The sequence below is a fragment of the Phalacrocorax carbo genome, chromosome 11 (genome assembly GCF_963921805.1).
Source record: "Phalacrocorax carbo chromosome 11, bPhaCar2.1, whole genome shotgun sequence".
NCBI classification, from domain to species: domain Eukaryota; kingdom Metazoa; phylum Chordata; class Aves; order Suliformes; family Phalacrocoracidae; genus Phalacrocorax; species Phalacrocorax carbo.
The window spans coordinates 20,098,574-20,117,286 of record NC_087523.1 but is presented as its reverse complement, the minus strand read 5'-3'; the positions used below and the strand labels follow the sequence as shown (position 1 = coordinate 20,117,286).

General features: G+C 41.7%; 1 protein-coding gene across 1 annotated transcript in view; it reads right to left on the bottom strand.

The window, feature by feature from the left end:
* Positions 1 to 1,908: 1,908 nt before the first annotated feature.
* COL4A5 (collagen type IV alpha 5 chain) overlaps positions 1,909 to 18,713 on the bottom strand; it is an 86,770-nt gene continuing 69,965 nt past the window's right edge. Inside the window, exons 41-51 of the mRNA XM_064463341.1 lie at positions 17,719 to 17,904; positions 11,054 to 11,187; positions 10,574 to 10,646; positions 10,354 to 10,425; positions 9,823 to 9,951; positions 9,464 to 9,562; positions 7,933 to 8,145; positions 7,409 to 7,586; positions 6,713 to 6,827; positions 6,217 to 6,389; positions 1,909 to 4,703 (exon numbers count right to left, since the gene is read on the bottom strand). Coding sequence (XP_064319411.1) covers positions 4,622 to 4,703; positions 6,217 to 6,389; positions 6,713 to 6,827; positions 7,409 to 7,586; positions 7,933 to 8,145; positions 9,464 to 9,562; positions 9,823 to 9,951; positions 10,354 to 10,425; positions 10,574 to 10,646; positions 11,054 to 11,187; positions 17,719 to 17,904 — 1,454 coding nt within the window. The 3' untranslated portion in view covers positions 1,909 to 4,621. The remainder of the gene's footprint in view (positions 4,704 to 6,216; positions 6,390 to 6,712; positions 6,828 to 7,408; positions 7,587 to 7,932; positions 8,146 to 9,463; positions 9,563 to 9,822; positions 9,952 to 10,353; positions 10,426 to 10,573; positions 10,647 to 11,053; positions 11,188 to 17,718; positions 17,905 to 18,713) is intronic.

Sequence of the window (18,713 nt, the reverse complement as noted above, 5' to 3'; positions counted from 1 at the left end):
GAAACAATCAAATACCTGGGAAGGAGAGGTTCGTAGCAGGAAAGAAGGACGGTTTCAGAGTTCACAGGTAGCAACACAATTTGTATTGCTTTTTTTATCAACCCTCCATCCTCTCTTGGCTAGTGCAATAGTGTCCCCTCAAATATAAAGCACTTTCTCCCCTCATTTTCCATGAAGGGTTGCGGAGCAATGTGTGTCGGGGGAGACCAGGAGCCCTGAGCTTGCTGTACGTATCTGGGAGGTGCGAACTGCTCCCCCCCCACTCCCCTTTTATTAAAGAAACACACCAGGCTCTGTTTCTTTGCTTTTCTTCTGAGTTATTAATTTAGAACTTTTTAAAGAAGCGTTATGGTTATAGGAGCCTGACTGTCAGGAAATCTTGCTCAGTGGGCACCAAATGTGCCTCAGCCACCGCTCAGCTCCACCCATGGGCTGCAGCGAGGACCTTTAGTAAAGACCGCAGTTTGCCTGCTTTACTAACCGGTTACTCTTCACCTCGCTGCCAGCTGAGGCTGTTCTTAGGCAGGGGTCACCTGTCTGCTACAAATAGGTTGAGTTAATAACCTTTCTTTTAAAGCTAATAGTTCTAGAGAGTTAGCCTATATTTTGCATGTGGAACTGCTCCCCTGAGCGACTCGCGCCAGCCTCCCATTAGCAAGCGTCCTGCTTCCGCTCTCTTGCGCGATTTTCAGCTTGTGCGTCTCGTGGAAGTAGCTGTAGTGGCAGCGGTATTACGTGCCCAGCAACAGGGCTGGATTGTCTAAGGCACCGCTTTTCTGGAAGGACCCGTTAATAACATGTAACGCTGCTCGCCGCAGAGTAGTCCCGAATCTGGCATAACGACCGTCCCTCGGGGTGTCCCTAGGAGGGCACTGCTGTACGCGCGGGCAGCATTCCGGCTACAAAATATTTAAGCTACATATCAAAGCGTGTAAAAAATAATTACAGCTCAAATTTTAGAGCCCGAGTGTTGGTTGCTTGCAAAATCCACGTATCACCTTTCCAAATTCTAAAACTACTTTGTAAAATAGGTGCTTTTCAACCCCTTGGGGTGCGAGATCCTCGCTATGGCGGGGACTGACCTGTACAATAGAGGACAAAATGCTGCACGCCTCCGAGCGTCTACAGCACAGTTTGCCTGTAGCAGTCTAGGTCCTTGTATAGAAATGTCACTGCGCGGCTCTGCGTGCCCACTTTGGTTTATGGGCTGCAGAATTATTTCAGGAGTTTAAAGCCCACCTTATAAATTAATTTGAGTTCAAAGTTATAAATTAATTTTAGTCAGGGACTTACTCGAGTGAAGGAAGATACTGAAAAGCCTGTCTTAAGCAGAACTTTGTTCTTTACCACCAGAACAGTGTAAAGCCAAGTTACGCGTAAGGTTACTGTTTTTAGGATTTACAAACTAGTATTCCTTTAGAAAGTCGCAGTTTTGCCCCGCTGCAATTGACAGCGCCACCACCTGCAGCAAGCTTTCAAGAACAAGAACTGGGCAGGGAGCAAAGAAAGGTAACACACTCGCCCTTCTGGCAATCTGATTTTTGGAAGTCACTGCTGCATGCAGGCAGCGCCAGGAGCTCGGTCGTGTGTCTGTCCTGGTTTTCAAAGCTCCGTATTGCCCTCGAGTGGCTGAAGTGTGCAACTTGTCCCCTACAGCTTGGAAATACAACTGGGTTCTCTTCCAGGTTCCTCCTGAAGATTAACTAAAATAGACTAACTTTACACGATTAGGTAAGAGAATAAAATCTTTAGTTAAAACCAACCAAACCTGAGGAAAAAGAGCCTTAACTGGAGATGAAGAAGTGGTGTTCTGAGCCAGGTCATGTTTAGGCTATGTTGAAGACTATTATTTTAAGGCTCTAATATCCAAAACAGTTTTTTACTTTTTAAATAATAAATCTGCAAACACAAGCTTTTACCTGTAGTTTAATATTTATATACCGATGGTTAGCACCTAGAGGCCCCAACCAACATTTGCACCCCCTCGATGTCTCTGCCCCAAAGAGCTTACAGTCTAAGCAGTCAAGAATAAGTAGGAGAAAATAGTAACCATACTTTCTTTTACAGATCCGTAACTCTACTCCAACAGAGCTCAAGTGATTTACCTGCTCTAAAGCACAGAGTGTGTGGTGGGAATGAAACCAACATCGCTTGAATCTCTGCTGCAGGTCTCAGTTAAAAGATGCTCCTTCCTCTCTAGACCACTTTTCTCTTAATAAAAATGAGCGCCTTGGGGAATCTCAGCCTGAAGCTGCTTAAGGTTCAGGCCTGTTCTCCAGGTCAGGGTGAGAGCTGCAGGAACAGAACAGAGAATGCATCTGTCAGACGTGGAGCTGCTTCACATGTTTTCATTTCCTGTGGTCATCTCGTGGGTTTGGGACCTGAAGCTGCCGCATGACTAGCTGTTCTGGGTGCTATCGGCCTTAGATTGGAATGGTATCTCCCATCTTTTTGACTCAGTGGGCTTTGTTTTACATGCTGCAAAAGAAGCCCAGATCTTAGAAAAACGCACTGTTTATGTGCTGCTAGAACAAAGATGTTCTGCCCTTCCCAGGTCTCCATACATGAACACTTCTTGGTGAGCACAAGGCAGGTGCTGCCGGTAGGGAAGGCTGGGGGAGCTCTTTCCTCTGGGAGCTCCTTGACCTTAGCATCCATTCTTCTGCTTTTTTGGGGGCTAGGGCTAGGCTGCTATGTTCATTGTCAGCTTCTGAGGAGCCAGCAGTAAGATAAGGGCTTGTGTTTACAAGAAGAGACTTAGTATTTTATTTCAGCTTTGGTAACAAGTTCTTGACTTGGAGGTAGCAGCAGGTTCAGTTTATTTCTATATGCATCAGCAAACCAAACTAACATGAGCTGAAGGATGCACATTGCCAAAGTGCCCGCTCTCTACCAACATATATAACTGCAGCTAATTGAAAGAAGACGAAGCTATTAATATTTTGCATTTTAACCTAAAGAACTTCAGTTTCATACTTAGGTGAAAGCTTTTGAAATCAGCACCAATCTCATTGTATAAATCACTGCCACCTGGTCAGTCACCAGTCCTATGTCTTCTGTCGAATGTGCATAAAATAAGGAGATTTCTGATGCTCCGTGTTTACAATGAAAGGTAAGACTGAATAGCCATTAGCAGATAAATTACTTAACAGCAGTCAATAAACAAATACACTTCACCTGTATAAAGCAGGGTGTTAATTCACAAGGTAAGTTGTATTGCGAGTTGAGGTGGCGGCATACAACGAAAAGATTAAAGTGTCATCACTTGAAAACGAGCCTGGCTTTGTCAGGGAGCTCTGCTCAGACGGACGCGTAAGTGAAACAGCGCTGACCACAGAAGCCTGACAGTCATGCATACAAAAAGTGATCACTTCAGCTATTGCACAGGTAGTGACACTCTCAGACATACACAGTAGGATTCTTACAAAATAACGTCAGAAAGACTGCATGCACCATCTTTCAAGGCCTTATGTGAACTATACATACACAAGAGTTGCTGTATACTGTAAATACGTTGTGGATGTGTATAAATTCACATAAGATTAAAAGATTAATTTGTAGATAGGAAAAGATCGGTTTCCACCAGCTTATGCTTTATTTTATTCAGAAGGTTTCTTAGCGTGTACACTATTTTGGATAAAATGCATGACACCACTTCAGAGTAGAGGTTTCATGTAAGCGTAATCTTAAATGCTTTGGTAACTGGATATTCCCAAGGAACAGGTTTTGTTAAACCAAACATTACTAAAATGTGAATGTGTCTTTTATTCAGAAAAAAAGGATATAGAATATGGCTAATAATTTCACATATTTTCACAAGATATATATATATAAAAAAAAACCTTTTCAAGTGGATTGGGATCTCTAAGCACAGATAAAACCACTGATGGCATGGTGTACAACATTTAAAACCCTGATCAAAATGACTTCAGAATAATTGTGCATTCCCCAAACGTGGTTTGCAGGTTGGCAACTGAGAAGGAAATGAAATATTAAATGCATCAGTTGGTGTAAGAGGGGCAAATTCTCTCTGTACCACAAGTCTCATAACAAAATACTGCTGTATGTTTTCATTTTAGACATAAGCATTTTTATATCAGAGTCTGGTTTGTTTCTAAATGACTGAAAGTTCCAACTAAAAAGGTGTTTACACAATATACACATTTCATTACTTACAAAGAGAAATAAGCTTAAAATTTCATTTTAAAAACCTGGGATACAGTAGGGTTAGTAGCACCATGAAAAATGTTTTTCAAAACTGCAGTCTTGTTATTTTAAACATACTCAGTGCGTCGTGTTTGTCTTTATTCTCTTGGTTGATCAAAAAGGTGCCATTTTGGTACAGGGAGAGAAACGAAAAATTTCATCTTCTGATCCTTTGTGAACCTCGAGTGTTCTTTTCTGTTTCCAAGAGGTCAATTCTTCCATCTTAGTCCTGTTGTCAAATACCTACCAAACCACCCTTAGTTTGGCACGTGAGTGAGGTACACTTGAATTTGCACGGTTAAAACAGTTTGGATTTGTTTTTTCTTTTCTTTCTGCACAGTAGCACCATTGTTGCAGCTGGAAGACAGTGCATCTTAGGAATTTTCAACTGTTTTATAAAACATTCTCCAAGACGTTACGTCTTCTTCATGCAAACTTGACAACGACTAATACGCGTCCTCAAGTCTCCAGCTTTCAGTGTCTCTGACTGAGGTTTACTGGTTGACAGACACAAAGGTAAGGTTAGGTTAGCTTTTTCTTTGTTCAGAGAACTATTCCTTTAAACTTCTATTTAATTCACAGCTTAAGATAACATTTAAGTACATAAGTGGGGAATTAGTCCTGTATTTGAGAGCTTTCCTTAAGAGTGATCTGTCTGTACATCTTCAACACCAGGCGACAGAGCTCTCAGTGCACACAAGGCATGGCAATCACCTGCTTCGGCCTAGCACGCGGTGTAGCATGGATACCGAACCGAGTGGAAGGTGAATTTTGTACACTTGAGACAGTATCTTTGGGGTCTGTCTTTGCAGCCTTCAGGTTTTCAGCTGAAGGGTACTTCAACAAGCCGTAAAAAATACTGCTACGATGAGATTTGTATTTAAATGATGGCTTTACCAAATTATTTATTTATATTCTGAAAGGGTAGGAAGGTGGGGCATTAATATAACAGATTTGTGTAATATGCACGTACACAGAGTAAGTCCAATTCTTAAAAAGTTTTTTTTTTTAAAATAGAATACAAAAGGAAGTTGTGTTTATGGCAGACAGAAAATAGCAGAGCAGAAAACTCAGATGTATGTGGTAGTTGTTAGTTGGCAGTTTTCACTAGTGAATTACCACTGATCAACTACCCTGAAAACTTAGAGTGATGACGATTTAATGCACATTGAGTATCACAGCTGTAGGTGTTGGGGGCCGCTACTGCTATAGAACACAGTGCATGTTGTCAGCCCTGTACCACAAAGCTACGTTTTTCAATTTGGTGGCATTGGGAATACTTCTGAGGTTTTTATTGGTGCACAAACAGGACAGTAGCAATTTATTCCATGAAAGGAGATGGTTTTTCAAAGAAAAAAAATGGGTTTGCTACTCAGGTTGGAAGGGAAAAAGTTTGAGGAGCTGAGAGGTGCCAGCTGAAGTGGTGACTGCAGGGAGCCTGAGGACAGAGTGTCCATTGGCTTCCTTGCTGCCAAAATGTCATCCTAATCCTTCTGCAAAGGACTGGAAAATAATGCTTGCCATGGAGGGCATGAAACCTCCTCACACGAGACTTCAAAACAGGTTATATGAACATCTGCCTTCAACGGTTTAAGTGGAGTTGATCTTGCCTTTCATACCTGTCCTTTGTATGGTTGTGAACTACCTGTTCAAATAATTGACTCTATTGAAAGGCCTAGCAGAAAAAAAAACCCAACAAAACCGATTGTTTAGGCTCCAAATCCATTAACTACAGTAGGACTACTTTCAGAGAAGGTACTAGTAAGCGTGAGTAAGAATTGAACAAAAAGAATCTGACTCCTTGCAAAAGAGAATGTGCCCTAGCAAGTTGTTACATAATATTAAAGGCTTACCAAGGAAACACTTGAAAAACTGGTTGTGAGGGGGAAAACAAATGAAATTATTTCCCTATATCCCTGTAAACAAATCGCTTTTGATCTTCAGAATAAATTCGGTTTCCAAAGCTTTCATTCTGGAATAAAGCAATATACATGAAACAGGTTTTCTTACCTGAACATTTCTGACACCTCTATAGTTGCCAGCCAGAAACTGTATGAATTGGCATAGTAATTACAAGTGCCACGACCATGGCATTCAATAAACGGAGCTGCGCGGAATTCTTCTAAACAGGATCCAGGTGATGCCAAGGCCTGTCCGGAGCCCTCTGCTCCAGCACTAGTGTGCTGGCGTAGGGATGGAGGAAAGAAAGACACAAACAAGAATCTTACAGTAGGAGCTGAACATTAAACAGAACAGCATTCAACTACTAAAAGAGCTACTGTTCATTCCTGGTTGAGATAATGCCGTGTCAGACACCTCCACAGATATCACAGTTACACTGGGCTCTGTGTGCTGGAAAATTACGGTTAATGTGGCTGCCATGGTTAGTAATTGAAGGTAAAGGCTTTCGAGTGGCAGCCATTATAGTTTTTAACAAAGTCCCAAAGCAGCTAGTTGAGGACACAAGTGGGTGCTGGCCACTCGTGGAGGAGGAGGCAGCTCTTACCATCATGAAAGAGTAACCGATCCAAAGGGAGTTCCAGCCTAGAGGACATGGAGGAATCTGAATGGTCTGACTGTGTACAGCTATCACCATGGCAGGAGCTTCACACACAACACAGCTGGACACAGTGGAAGAGGCAGGGAAACACATGACATTAAAATATAATAGGAGTATGTTTTATTAAGACTTCTTACACAGAGAAAGGGAGGAAAACTAGCCTGTGAGAGGCTGCCCTATTCATCTAGACTTCTATTGCTCACATATTTTGTAACTGCAATCAGACAGTACTCTGGAGTGCAAAATCGGCCAGTATTTCCACTAACAACCATTGGGTAAAATACTGAAGCAGTTCCTGAAACAAAAACTGGAAGCTCAAAGTCCCCAAGTGAATGCCTTAATCTTAGGGCTAATGGTGCTCTCATTCTCTTTCCTGTCCGTGGTGACCTTGCACTGCCGACTACAGAGCTTCCTCAGTCGAGGGGAGTTCTTACAGCCTTTCAGCCTCTAATTCTCACTGCTGCACACAGACAGACCCTTTAAGACAATGACTACTTTAAGACAAGCTATTTTCCTATTTCCCAGAGCAAACCATGACAGATTCACAGCCTAATATCCAACCTTCACGTTGGAAGTACACGGATAAGATGTGCTATCTATCCAGCTATTTAAGAAGAGACCTGACAGCCAGTTTTGTCTCACCGGCTAATGAACGGCTGGATGCTTTGCCCAGTCAGTGGCTCCATGCTCATTGGCATTGGCTCTGGGGTTGACAGCCAGTAGGAGTAGTCGTTCCTTGATGCAAAATTACAAACATTGTTGATGTTGCAGAACATGAAGGGCATGGTGCTGAAACGTCTAAGACAGCTCCCAGCAGTACCTACAGAGTAAGATACATAAAACGTGACAGCAGTGTTTCCACTTCATTGCTTTTTATAGCAATTCTTTGAGAACAGTAATTGGGTATTCTTCCTCTCCACCTGTGAGTGCACAGCATGTGCTATCAAACCGTCACATGCGGGAAAAACTTAACTCCTCAGTTTTGGTTTACATTCTTTCATCCTGAATTAAAATGCGCAGCCTCTGGAGGTGGTAGATCTTAGTATGCAATCCCCAGCCTCATCTAAGAAATCTCTAAGACTGTCATATCTTCAGAGAACCAGAGTATTTGGAGAAGCAGCTACACCCTCTTTCCCCTTAAAAACAGAGCATACAAAATATCTCACCCAAATCCTGGCCATGTGCTCTCTCATTTCCTTGCACATATAGAAGAGAGAATCCATCATATATTCGGGTTGTTCCTTGTGGACATAGTGGTGTATCCGTGGTCTGGCTGTGCCGAGTTATAAGGAATCCGTGAGCAACAGAAGCTGTTCCAGGAGGACCAGGTGGGCCTTGTAAGCCATCAGGACCAGGAGGTCCCTGTATTCCTCGTGAACCTGTTCACCCATGAGAAACACAACACACAGTATTTATTAACACCATTTCTTGCTCTTTTTGGACTAGCATAGCTCTGAAAGGTAGCATGGTCTTGTGATTAAGGTGCTTGTGAGTTGGGGGGCCTGGTATCTGCTCACACATCTTCCTCAAATTATTTTTTCATGTAAGCTTGGTTAAACCACCAAGGCTGTCATAGCTAGTGATAAAACAACAGTGCAACCTCCCTGTGTTGTAGGGTACGGTGAAGTTCAATACGTTCAGAGCTGTGAGGCATTCAGATAACAACTGCAGGGGACATGACAGCTACTGAAATGAGTCCAAATCAGCTTCCCAATTCCAAGACATATTAAGCTGTGTATGCAGCTTAATAAGATAATGTTGAAACATCTTGCTCAAGATCACAAAATAAATGGCAAAGCCAGAAACTGAAGCAAGTCCCACTCTAGGACATGCTGTGGTAACACCTGAGCCAAAGCCCACCAAAATGAATAGAAACGCGGCAGCCAGTTTTGGAGTAGGTTATGAAAAGTGGAGATAGGCTAGAACAACCCTGAATGAAGGCAAGAATGAGTCATATGACTGAGAAAGGCATCAGAAAAGGCATTTGTTCTTGAACAGCAAAAGTATCAGGAAATACAACTACAAATATTTAGACTACGGTATTCCACAGTCGTCATTATTAATGGTTTTTTTCACTAAAATAATGCTAACATTTCATGGAGCATAGAGCTTTTCAGAGAAAAAGAAAAAAGGCAGTATGGATTTTTGTACTGGTTAAATTCTAATACTTTTCTGCACAAGTTGCAATATATAGCTACTTAATATGTATCATCTTTAGAAAATTGTCCCAGTGTCTAGTCTCGATTTCTTTTCTCAAATCATAATTCAGTAAATGTTAGCAATAGCTGCAAGGTAGCCTGATCTCTGCCCGTCGTGAAATTCTCTCCTTTATGAAGTCTGGTTTTCCCCATTCATGATTTCCATGCAAAATTAAAATTATTTTACTAATCTCTCTCTGTTTCTTACTGTCTTCATTATCTCCTGTGCATCACCTGTGCTGCAAAGGGGGTACCATTAAGCTTGAGGTAAAGCACTCTACAATGTTATTCAGCAATGACTGGCAATGTATTAGTTCCAAGAATATTCTAAACCAAAGTATGTTCAGCTGCTTGTAATATTTTTGCATTAAGAAAATGCTAAAATTATGATTTTTTTATTACTCCCATGAGGCAAAATCTCACTTCCCAATATTAGCCTGCACTCACAAAACGGAGCATCTCATTTTTCCACTGGGTCCTCATAGGATGAACACCATACCTGGTTGGCCTGGAAGACCTCTCTCCCCTTTACGTCCCGCTGGACCATCAAACCCAGGTAGTCCATCTCGCCCTGGGTCACCAGGAAGTCCAATGGGACCTAGAATAGACAAATGGAAAAGCTCTTGAAATCTCACCACAGAAATCTTTAAATTGTCTGGGACTCATCTATTGTTTCTTCACGATACATTACACAAGAAAAGACCATTAAACCAGATTTCCATGGCAGAACCCTACATCTACCTACTAGCTCTTGCTGAATTCTGGGACTTCTCTCTGCAGCCTACGCCCAGTGACTCGCGTTGCAACCTGCAGGCAGCTGCACTTAGTCATTTTCTCTGCAGCCACCTAGGATCGTACCTGGCAATCCGTGTGGGCCTGGCAATCCAGGTGGCCCTTTTGACCCAGGCTGTCCTGGAGGCCCCGGGGGACCAGGGTCACCTTTGACAACAATGCTTCGTCCAATGGTACCTGGTAAACCTGGTGGACCTGAGAGAAAGCAGCTCAGTATTAGATAAACCAAGGTGGAAGAGAGCATTAGAAGCAGCTTCTGTTATTCTTTATTGCAAAGTCAGAAGCTAAGAGCTCTATCAATGCAAAGAATAAGTGTATGTATAAAGCAAAGAAGTGCTCTTGGTGACACCACCCCCCTCCCCCCCCAAAGGACAGCTTTTGCAGGGGTTAATCCATATAGACTGGATATAGAGAAATAGAGTATAAAATACGGTATGATTACTTGGAGGGCTAAAAAGTATAGCCTGGAATTGTGTTTAAGCTGTTGCTCACTTAACTACTTTCATTGCTGGCTGAGACCGACCCACTCCTACATCTGTGTAACCAATTCTACTGGCAGGGAGCAAAAGTGACACCAACGCAGCCCAGGACTCCTACCTGGTGGGCCTGGCAGTCCCTGACCGCCTGTGAGGCCAGGGGGTCCTGCAGGCCCTGGGGGACCCTTCATACCTGAAACATCAAATTCACACAGTTACACAGTGAAAGAACACGCTGTCTTGCAAAATCTGCTGCAGGAATGGCCAAAATTGGGCTGCTTTTCTCCCTGAGGGGCTGTTACTGTGTCTGGAGGTTTTCACTTGAAATGCTAGTTAAATACCTGGGAATCCTGGAACGCCTGGAACCCCGGGGTCGCCCTTCATTCCATTCAGACCTGGTCGACCAGGATCCCCCTGAACAGAACAGCTTGACGTTATTCATCATCTCCCCCAGCAGTTTCAGAAAAAGACAGAAAAGGTGGCTGGGGGACAAATAAGCACACTTTGGGTCTGTGAACTAGTGCTTTGAAGGGCTGAGGCCTCGCATTCTGCTCAGCGCACTGGGTGCTGCCAGAGAACGCGGTAATGTGGAGTGTGCGCTGACAGCCCCAGCTCCCACGGGAATACAACGGGGGACATCCTACCCAGATACGCGGGAATAATTACGGAAAAGAACCGCTTACTTGCTACAAGACAGCGTGTTAGCTACCACATTCTGGCTTCTATTTTATTACAATAAATGACATATTCCACCCAAATATATTCCATTTTTACTGCATTTAAAAATTAACTAGGGGGAAGGCTCCCATTTCTTCTCCTACCTGGCGTCCAGGTGGTCCTTGATCTCCCTTTGGACCAGTCAGGCCAGGTGGGCCAGGTTGACCTGGGTTCCCTTTTTCCCCTTTAAGTCCTCCACTGCCTGGCGGCCCTCGTGGACCTTCTGGGCCTGGGGTACCTTAACATTGCAGAACAAATATGCATATATCAGTACATACCAACTGATCTCTACAAGTTTGTGCCCTCAGTGTAAAAAAAAAAAGTAATTAAAGATATTTTGGCTTGACTTCCCAGCTCTATTTCAATGCTGAATTCAGGATAAACTAAAAGGAAAACAAATAGAGGGATTATTTGCACTACCCAAATCCAGAACCAAGGCTCCTTATCTAGCTGATGAAGAGAAGCAGGTCTTTCCAGAAGGCAGTGCAACTCACCTGCGTTAGAAGCTTACCAATGACCAGACTGGTGCCTTTAGTAGGAGCCAAGAAACCCAAAATTAGATGGTACAAATATCCCCTCTGCTGACTTGCATTACATTCACCATCTCTTTAAGTGCTATCTTAACAGACTGAATTCCTTTTGAAAGCCAGTCTCACCAATGTAAAATATTGCTGCTTTTTTGCTGGTAGAATTTGACATACCCACTGAGGAGCCCTGTATATACTGTCTGCTGGGCAGCAGGAAGCCCACCGTTCTGCTTTGCCTAAATACTAATCTGAGTTGCAGAGACTTCCTGGTGTTGAATGACTCTCGCCCAGCTGATTTGTCTATCTTTAGTAGAATTACACTGTGTAAATCCAATAGAAGAACTGGGCTGGTCTTGAAATATTTTCCCTTTGCTACAGCCACATTCATCCAAAGCAAAGCAGTGGATTTAAAAGAAACTTAAGTATTTGGAGAACTGAGAAATGACACCCCCACTTTTATGACATCATCTAAATAGAAGGTAACCAATATTAATTTGTGGCAAAACAAACCGTAAGCAAGTGCAGCAACAGCTAATAACATTTTACAGGTTAGATCTCATAATTGGATTAACAAAAGGATCTCTTTGCAGGACAGCGCTGTGACATTCTCCCCTGGAATACAACAAAATCTGGTAACGTCTCTCAGTGTGCTGGATTTTCAATTCTCCTGCACCCTTGAATAATGTAACAACTCCTTTGGCATCCTCATAGGCTATATTCAGTGGATAAATTTGATGAGCTGTATTTCTGCATGCAAATCTGAGTATAGAATTTCTTCCAAAATTTTTCTTTTTAAATCAACAGCCATTTTGTACCAGATTTCACACATCCTGTAGCAGTTTCAGCTACAGAAAACACCCCACCATGCAAGGATTTTTTGCGTTCATTTTGCTCTTTATACTGGTCTAATTCTGTACACATGCAAAATAATAACAGGTTACCATCTGAGGCATGCTAATCAAACACACACGATCTGCAGGGTAACCACAGGCCTTAAAAAGACAATCACAGAATTACAGGAAAACATCCTTTTCTCTTACATCAAGTGCAACGCAGTAAAATAAATTGACTGAGTTAAGAGTCTAACCTGGAGGACCTGGAAGGATCAGAGTTCACCAAAGCCCAATGATCGATGTTAGAAGGGTCAGACATCACACAGTACAAAACAAGATTACTAGTTAGAAATAGTACAGATGACAGCATATTCACTACACAACAACCCATTTCACCAGCATATTTTGTACGTAAATATAATCCACATGCATGCATAAAACCATACATGAATACACAACGATATGTATTTTCAGATACAAGTTATTCTGGTGACTAGGCTCTGCTAAGACTAATCTGACACTTCATTTAACAGCAAACTTAAAGTTTTACGAAAGGATGTGTTATTGCTTTACACGTTACAGCCGAGACCTGCGACTGGTTAGTCCTACTCACAATGGGGTTTGGACTATGTAGCATTTCACTGACAATATTCAACGTCACAGGGCGCGGAGCTTGGCAAATATGCAGGTAAACCGTGAAAGACAACTTAACACTTGAGCAAAATTCTGCTTTGGGCAGGGGGGAAGCGCGATTAACAGAAGGATGTATCACTACTAATCAGGTATGAGCCTCAACTATCTGTGAATACAATTCTAGGACTGAAAAGTAGGCTTATACCCCCTTCAAGAAGGTAAGCACAATTCACATGGACCAAAAGGGCTGCAAATGCTATAAGCAAAAATACAGCAGAACTTACAAATTTAGAATTTGTCGTCTTTATTGTTGGCGTTATTTTTTCTTAATAAAAATACCCCAAAATGCTAATTTACCTGTTTAAGGTTGTTATGGAGAATGGCATGTGATAACATCCTTAAAAAAAACATTTAAAAGTCCTCTTTCAAAAGGTAAGCTGGTTATCCCTACCTTGCTCCTGAATTGCTACATATTTTAGCTCCTGTGCCACTTGCATCTTTCATGTCAGTGAAATGATTTAAGTAGATCAACATATCACCATGCAATTTACAGCTAAAACCTACAATAAATACATGTCAGGTTTACCTCAATGCGCTATTTCTTACATATCCGGTAAATTATTTTAAATACTAACTGTAATACAGTTAAAAATAATGACAAGGACACTTCATTGTTACTGTTCAGTACTTATAAGCTGTATTTCACCATTAAGACAAGTTTTGCTATGATTTATAAATATCTGTCCTATACTTGTTGATTGTTGAATTCTGGCTGGGCACAGTCACGGGGCGGAACAAAGCATGAAGCAATTGCCAGGTTCCTCTCAGCATACCCGTGACGGCAGCCCTCTGAAAGTGTCGTTACTGCTTGTGTGGCCACAGTGTAATGAAAAAGTAAAGCCACATTCATTTTTTTACATGACTGCATAAAGCTAGGCTTCAAACATCAGGGGCTGCCACATTTGCTCCCTCACAGTGCTTACGACAGCTCACTAAAAACTAAAATGTGTTCCTTTATTGAATTTTGATGAAAGTTCTTTCTTCCTGAAAATCATCATAGCAAAACCTAAAGACATTATTATTAAACAGATATACCAAGTCATTTTCAATCTAGACACAGGTGTTAAAAATCTCCCCAAGAGCTGGCTTGTGCTATGTGCTGATATGCTAAAATTATGATAAGCTTGTGAAAATGACCACGTTCTTACCAATCCAGTTCCACTGCCCTAGTGTTAGGGAGGGGAGGGCTCTGTGCTTCATTTTCATTAAATACATGTTAAAGGAAGAGCTTTCCTCATTTCCTCTAAATGTGATGGTGAAGCAAAACAACAGAAATAAGGCTTTCTCTGCACTGGAAAGTTACAATGCTCCAAGTTGGGAGCGTGAAGCATTGCTGTTACTCTGTATAAATTTTCCTACAGACACTGCTGGTATAAAAGAAGCATCTAATTTAAGTCACTTGAGAGTGTCCAAAATCAACAGTAGCAGGTGTTACAAAAATGACTACTGTCATTTGCCCAAGCCGCAGAACACAATTATGCAGCAAAGGCATAGGAGGACAGAGCAATACGCTTTTTTTAAGAAGATGAAAAAGAGTAGATATTTTTTTCAAAGGCACTGAGAATAAATATGCTAAAACAAGTTTCACAGTTGGGGACGCTTTATAAAAGCCTTGTCAAATGTGGACCCACATGATCTTCCACCATGGGGAGAGCAACGCTATGTCCTTTCAATGTCAGTCCTACAACAACATGGCGGAAGCACCTGAAAGTCAGCTCTGAGCTTTTCTTTTCTACCACAAATTAAAAGGTATGTCTGAAAAATGACTTGGCACATCTACATTTAGACACTACAAAAGTATATATATTCATTTTCATGCAAAGTTATTATTTTGGAGTTAAGGGGCTAACCTGAGGGACCTGGGAGTAGGGGGTCAGAGTTCACCAAGGTCATCATTAGAACAAGGGGAAAAACATCAAAACTGTTAGAAATATCAACAAGCTAACATATTCAACTAAACCTTTCTTTTTAGATTTAGCTCAATATTCCTTTACATACAATATGCAAACCACCAAACTATTATTATTCGTAGCAATGGAAATAGCCATGTGGAATAACAGCAATGTTGTGTTGCCCTGGAAATTGGCTTAATTTTACAATCGATTCATAAATCCATCTCAGCACTGTCTATTAACATTAGTTTTAGGGGCAACTCAACTGAAGTCAGAGCGCTACGCCATGCTTGACTTCATCGTTTTTACTAATCTTAGAATATACCCAGAAGTCAACAACAAACAGTATATGCATAGAGCTTCTGGTTTTATTTATGTCCCTAGAAGGGGAGTAATTTGACAGCCACACAGCTGCTTTTATGACTAGCTGCCTTAAGTTGAAATGTTACAACATCAGCGTTCCGACAATAGGCTGCGTTATCAATTGAAACAAAAGGCCGGAGTGCTGATTGTACCAGAACTGCAATAATAGTTTGGTTTATCCACATTAGTTCACGCGTAACTGAGCAAAACAAATGCTTCACTTTATACATTGCATGCAACAAAAATGGAAATAAGAGAAGGAAAGAGAGAAAGAGAAAGAGAACATGGCTGAGCAGAACCTCCCTGGTTGTTTCCCTGCTGCCAGTGCTCATAAACTGCACAAAATGAGTCCCACCCCTCCTCTACCTCCCCAGCTGATGAGAGTCAGTAAGCACCTGATTCATACAGAGGACTGTAAAGCAGGATGAGAAGCTTCATAAAAACACTGATGCTACAGCACAGGATAGAATCTCGGTAGTTTTTTATTATGCATCAGGAGCTGCTTAGCTGCTTTACTTTTTTTTTTTCTTTAGAGTTTGGAGATATCCTCTGTATAAGAATCTTTTAAAAAGAAAAGCCTATACTCTTATGGACCAACCACCTTCCTGTGCCAAAATTTTAATTGCTGGACCACTCCACATATAGAAGATTTATATTTCAAAGATCTTGACATCCAGGATATTAGGCTTAAATTACAAAGCCCAGGTCCAGCGTCCCACCATCTCTTGTCTCGTCGGTCCTCTCCCACTTCCCCAGATGCAACTCTAAGCACAGTGAGCAGAGCTGCATTACTCGTCCCATACTCCTGCCTGCCAGCGAGCAATTAGGCAGAAGAGGACAAGGCCACACGGAAAGTGGACAGCAAATTAGGACTACCACCTTGCTGCAGGGATGCTCCTCTGACTGGTTAGAGCCCCTGGGGCACAGCAGGGAGTAAGTTCCTCCAGGAAAAAGGGGGAAGGCAGGTACTCCTCCTTCCACTAACCAAACAGGAAACCAGGAAGAAATTGTGACTGGCTGTGTATTATTAACCCACTGGGTTGTTCCACACCAGTCACATGAAAAGCAGGTTTAAGATACAAACACAATTCAAGTATTTTCACTAGGACTAAAAGAAAACCTCATTATACCAGCAAACAGTGCCCCAGTTTTAAGGTATTATAAATTAAAACCAAATGTTGTTCATAATGACTCATTTTTTTTTACATGCATAGTTAGGATAGATGAGTTCATAGCCTACTCTGCACAAGAGAAAAGCTCATGCTGCCACTGGGAATAATCAACTATTACTCAATTCCAGTTCTAGTGAAAATATTTTGATAAAATTCCATTCTAAAAACATTTTTCAGTGGGATTGCCTGCTCCTGTATAAGAAGCAAGCATGAGGAAAAAACAAATCTTAAAATCTTTCCAAGAGTGTCCTGCAAAACTAAACTCTCCCTTTATACCTAAAAATGAACAGTATGTGTGTAGCAGCTATTTTACAAACGCACTAACTCAAAACTAACTTTCTGTAACCCAAAGATTTCTGTGGGGAAAAATCTGAGTTCAGAGTTTGAGGGCAATAAATAAAAACATAAATTCTCTGTTTACAGGCAAAGAAAAAACTGTAATCAACCAATAGCTTGGTTTGAAAGTAGTCTCCTTTATGGAGAGTATCAAAGCATGTCACGTGAGAGGAGTCTTATTGGTGGGAAAGTACTTCTGGACTCAAGATACAGCAATAAGCTTGAGCCAGAGCTGTGACAAGTTCATTAGATTTTTCAAGAGCAGTATCTAAATACAAATAAATGTCCTGTGACCCCAAATTGAAATAGAAATCTAATACATCCCAGGGAGTTGCTCAGCAATGTTAACTCAGTATAGTGGTTTTTTTCATTCGCAGCATTAGTCGGTGCAGGAACAAAATGCAAACATGGAATGGAAAGATGAACACGGCATGATGGTGCAGAGTCCACGGGAGCCACGTGACACAATGGAGCAATGACTTATGTTACATGACACGAAGATGAAGAGGCAGCTATCCAATTTGATCATGCTGTGATGCTAGCGTGAATTTGATTTTCATGACTCTTAAAATGACAGGGTTTGTTACTTTTGGTTTTTTGTGCGCGATGACAGTTGCTGATCATGTGACAATACTGCAAAAGTATCAGATATTCAACAGTCGATATCGTGCTCGCTAGGTGATTACTGTGACAGCATGCGGAGAATCTCCCGTTTATTAACGCATTTGATTTTTGCTGCCAGGTATCAGAAACTAATAGAAACTGAGGCTGGTTTATTTTTAGATACAGTTACATTTGGCAACAAATCCCCTGGTTGCCCACAAACGTTAAGACCTATGCCATGAGGCTTAGCTTATCTATCCAAATAAACTGAGAAAGTTTAAAGGCTGATAACCTACCAGCAAAATATGAAAGTACTGGCAGATGTTGATAGGTATGGATCATGCTCTTACCTGGCCTTCCTGGCACACCTGGTGGGCCAGGGCTACCTTTAGGACCTTCCCGAGGTGGTCCTGGTGGGCCTGGTGGACCTGGAGGACCCTGTAGACCAGGGAATCCCTGGAAACCTGGTTCTCCCTTCAGACCTGGAAGTCCAGGGGGCCCTGGTGGGCCAGGTAAACCCAGTTCTCCTTTTTGCCCTGTAAAACCAAACAGCCACGTTTATGAATACTGTTACAAACTGATATGCAAAGAAGTCCAAACGTCAGTCTGCAGAGCCATTTCTCTCTCTTGCAGAAGGTGCAAGGCTGGCCACAGCTTACCTCGGTTGCGCAGCGAGACGGCATAAAATTGGTCTAACGTTCAGAAAAGACTTAGGGCTAATAATTCTTGCAGGAGAAAGTGCTATAGCTTCTGACATGTTAAAAGGTCTTGCTGAGTCTCGCTTTACTACTCAGTGATGCTGTAATTCATAAACATCTCCTGAGTTTGTAAGCCTACAAGCAATGCTTTCGTGAGCTTTTATATACCTGTGAAGAAATCTGTCAATATTAATACTTTTTTGAGACACTGCTGAAAGTTAAGGCATACTTGCAAAATTTTCAAATGAGCTCGAGGAATTCAGGAGCTTTAATGCTACTGGAAAGTAATGTAACTTAGGTTGTGAGGTTGCTTATGAAAATCTAGCAAGCAGCTATGTTTTCAAAGCAGCTTCATTTGTCATCTGTTGTGTGAATGCTTTATTTACTGAGACAAATCAGCGAAGTTCCACACAATGCAGTAGACTATTATCCTGTGTGGAATTATTGTCTGCATAATTGCTAATTTACAAAATTCAGCAGTCAGTAATGAGTGCCTTTATTACCTTGGTTAATTGAAAATAGTCTGCTGAGAAAAAAAAACAAGTTGTTTTAGTTGTTGCTATGGCATTCATTTGTTGAAGAATGTACAACGTGCCCTTCTTTTTTTGGTGTATAGATATACTTTACATTCAACCTTTTTAATAAAG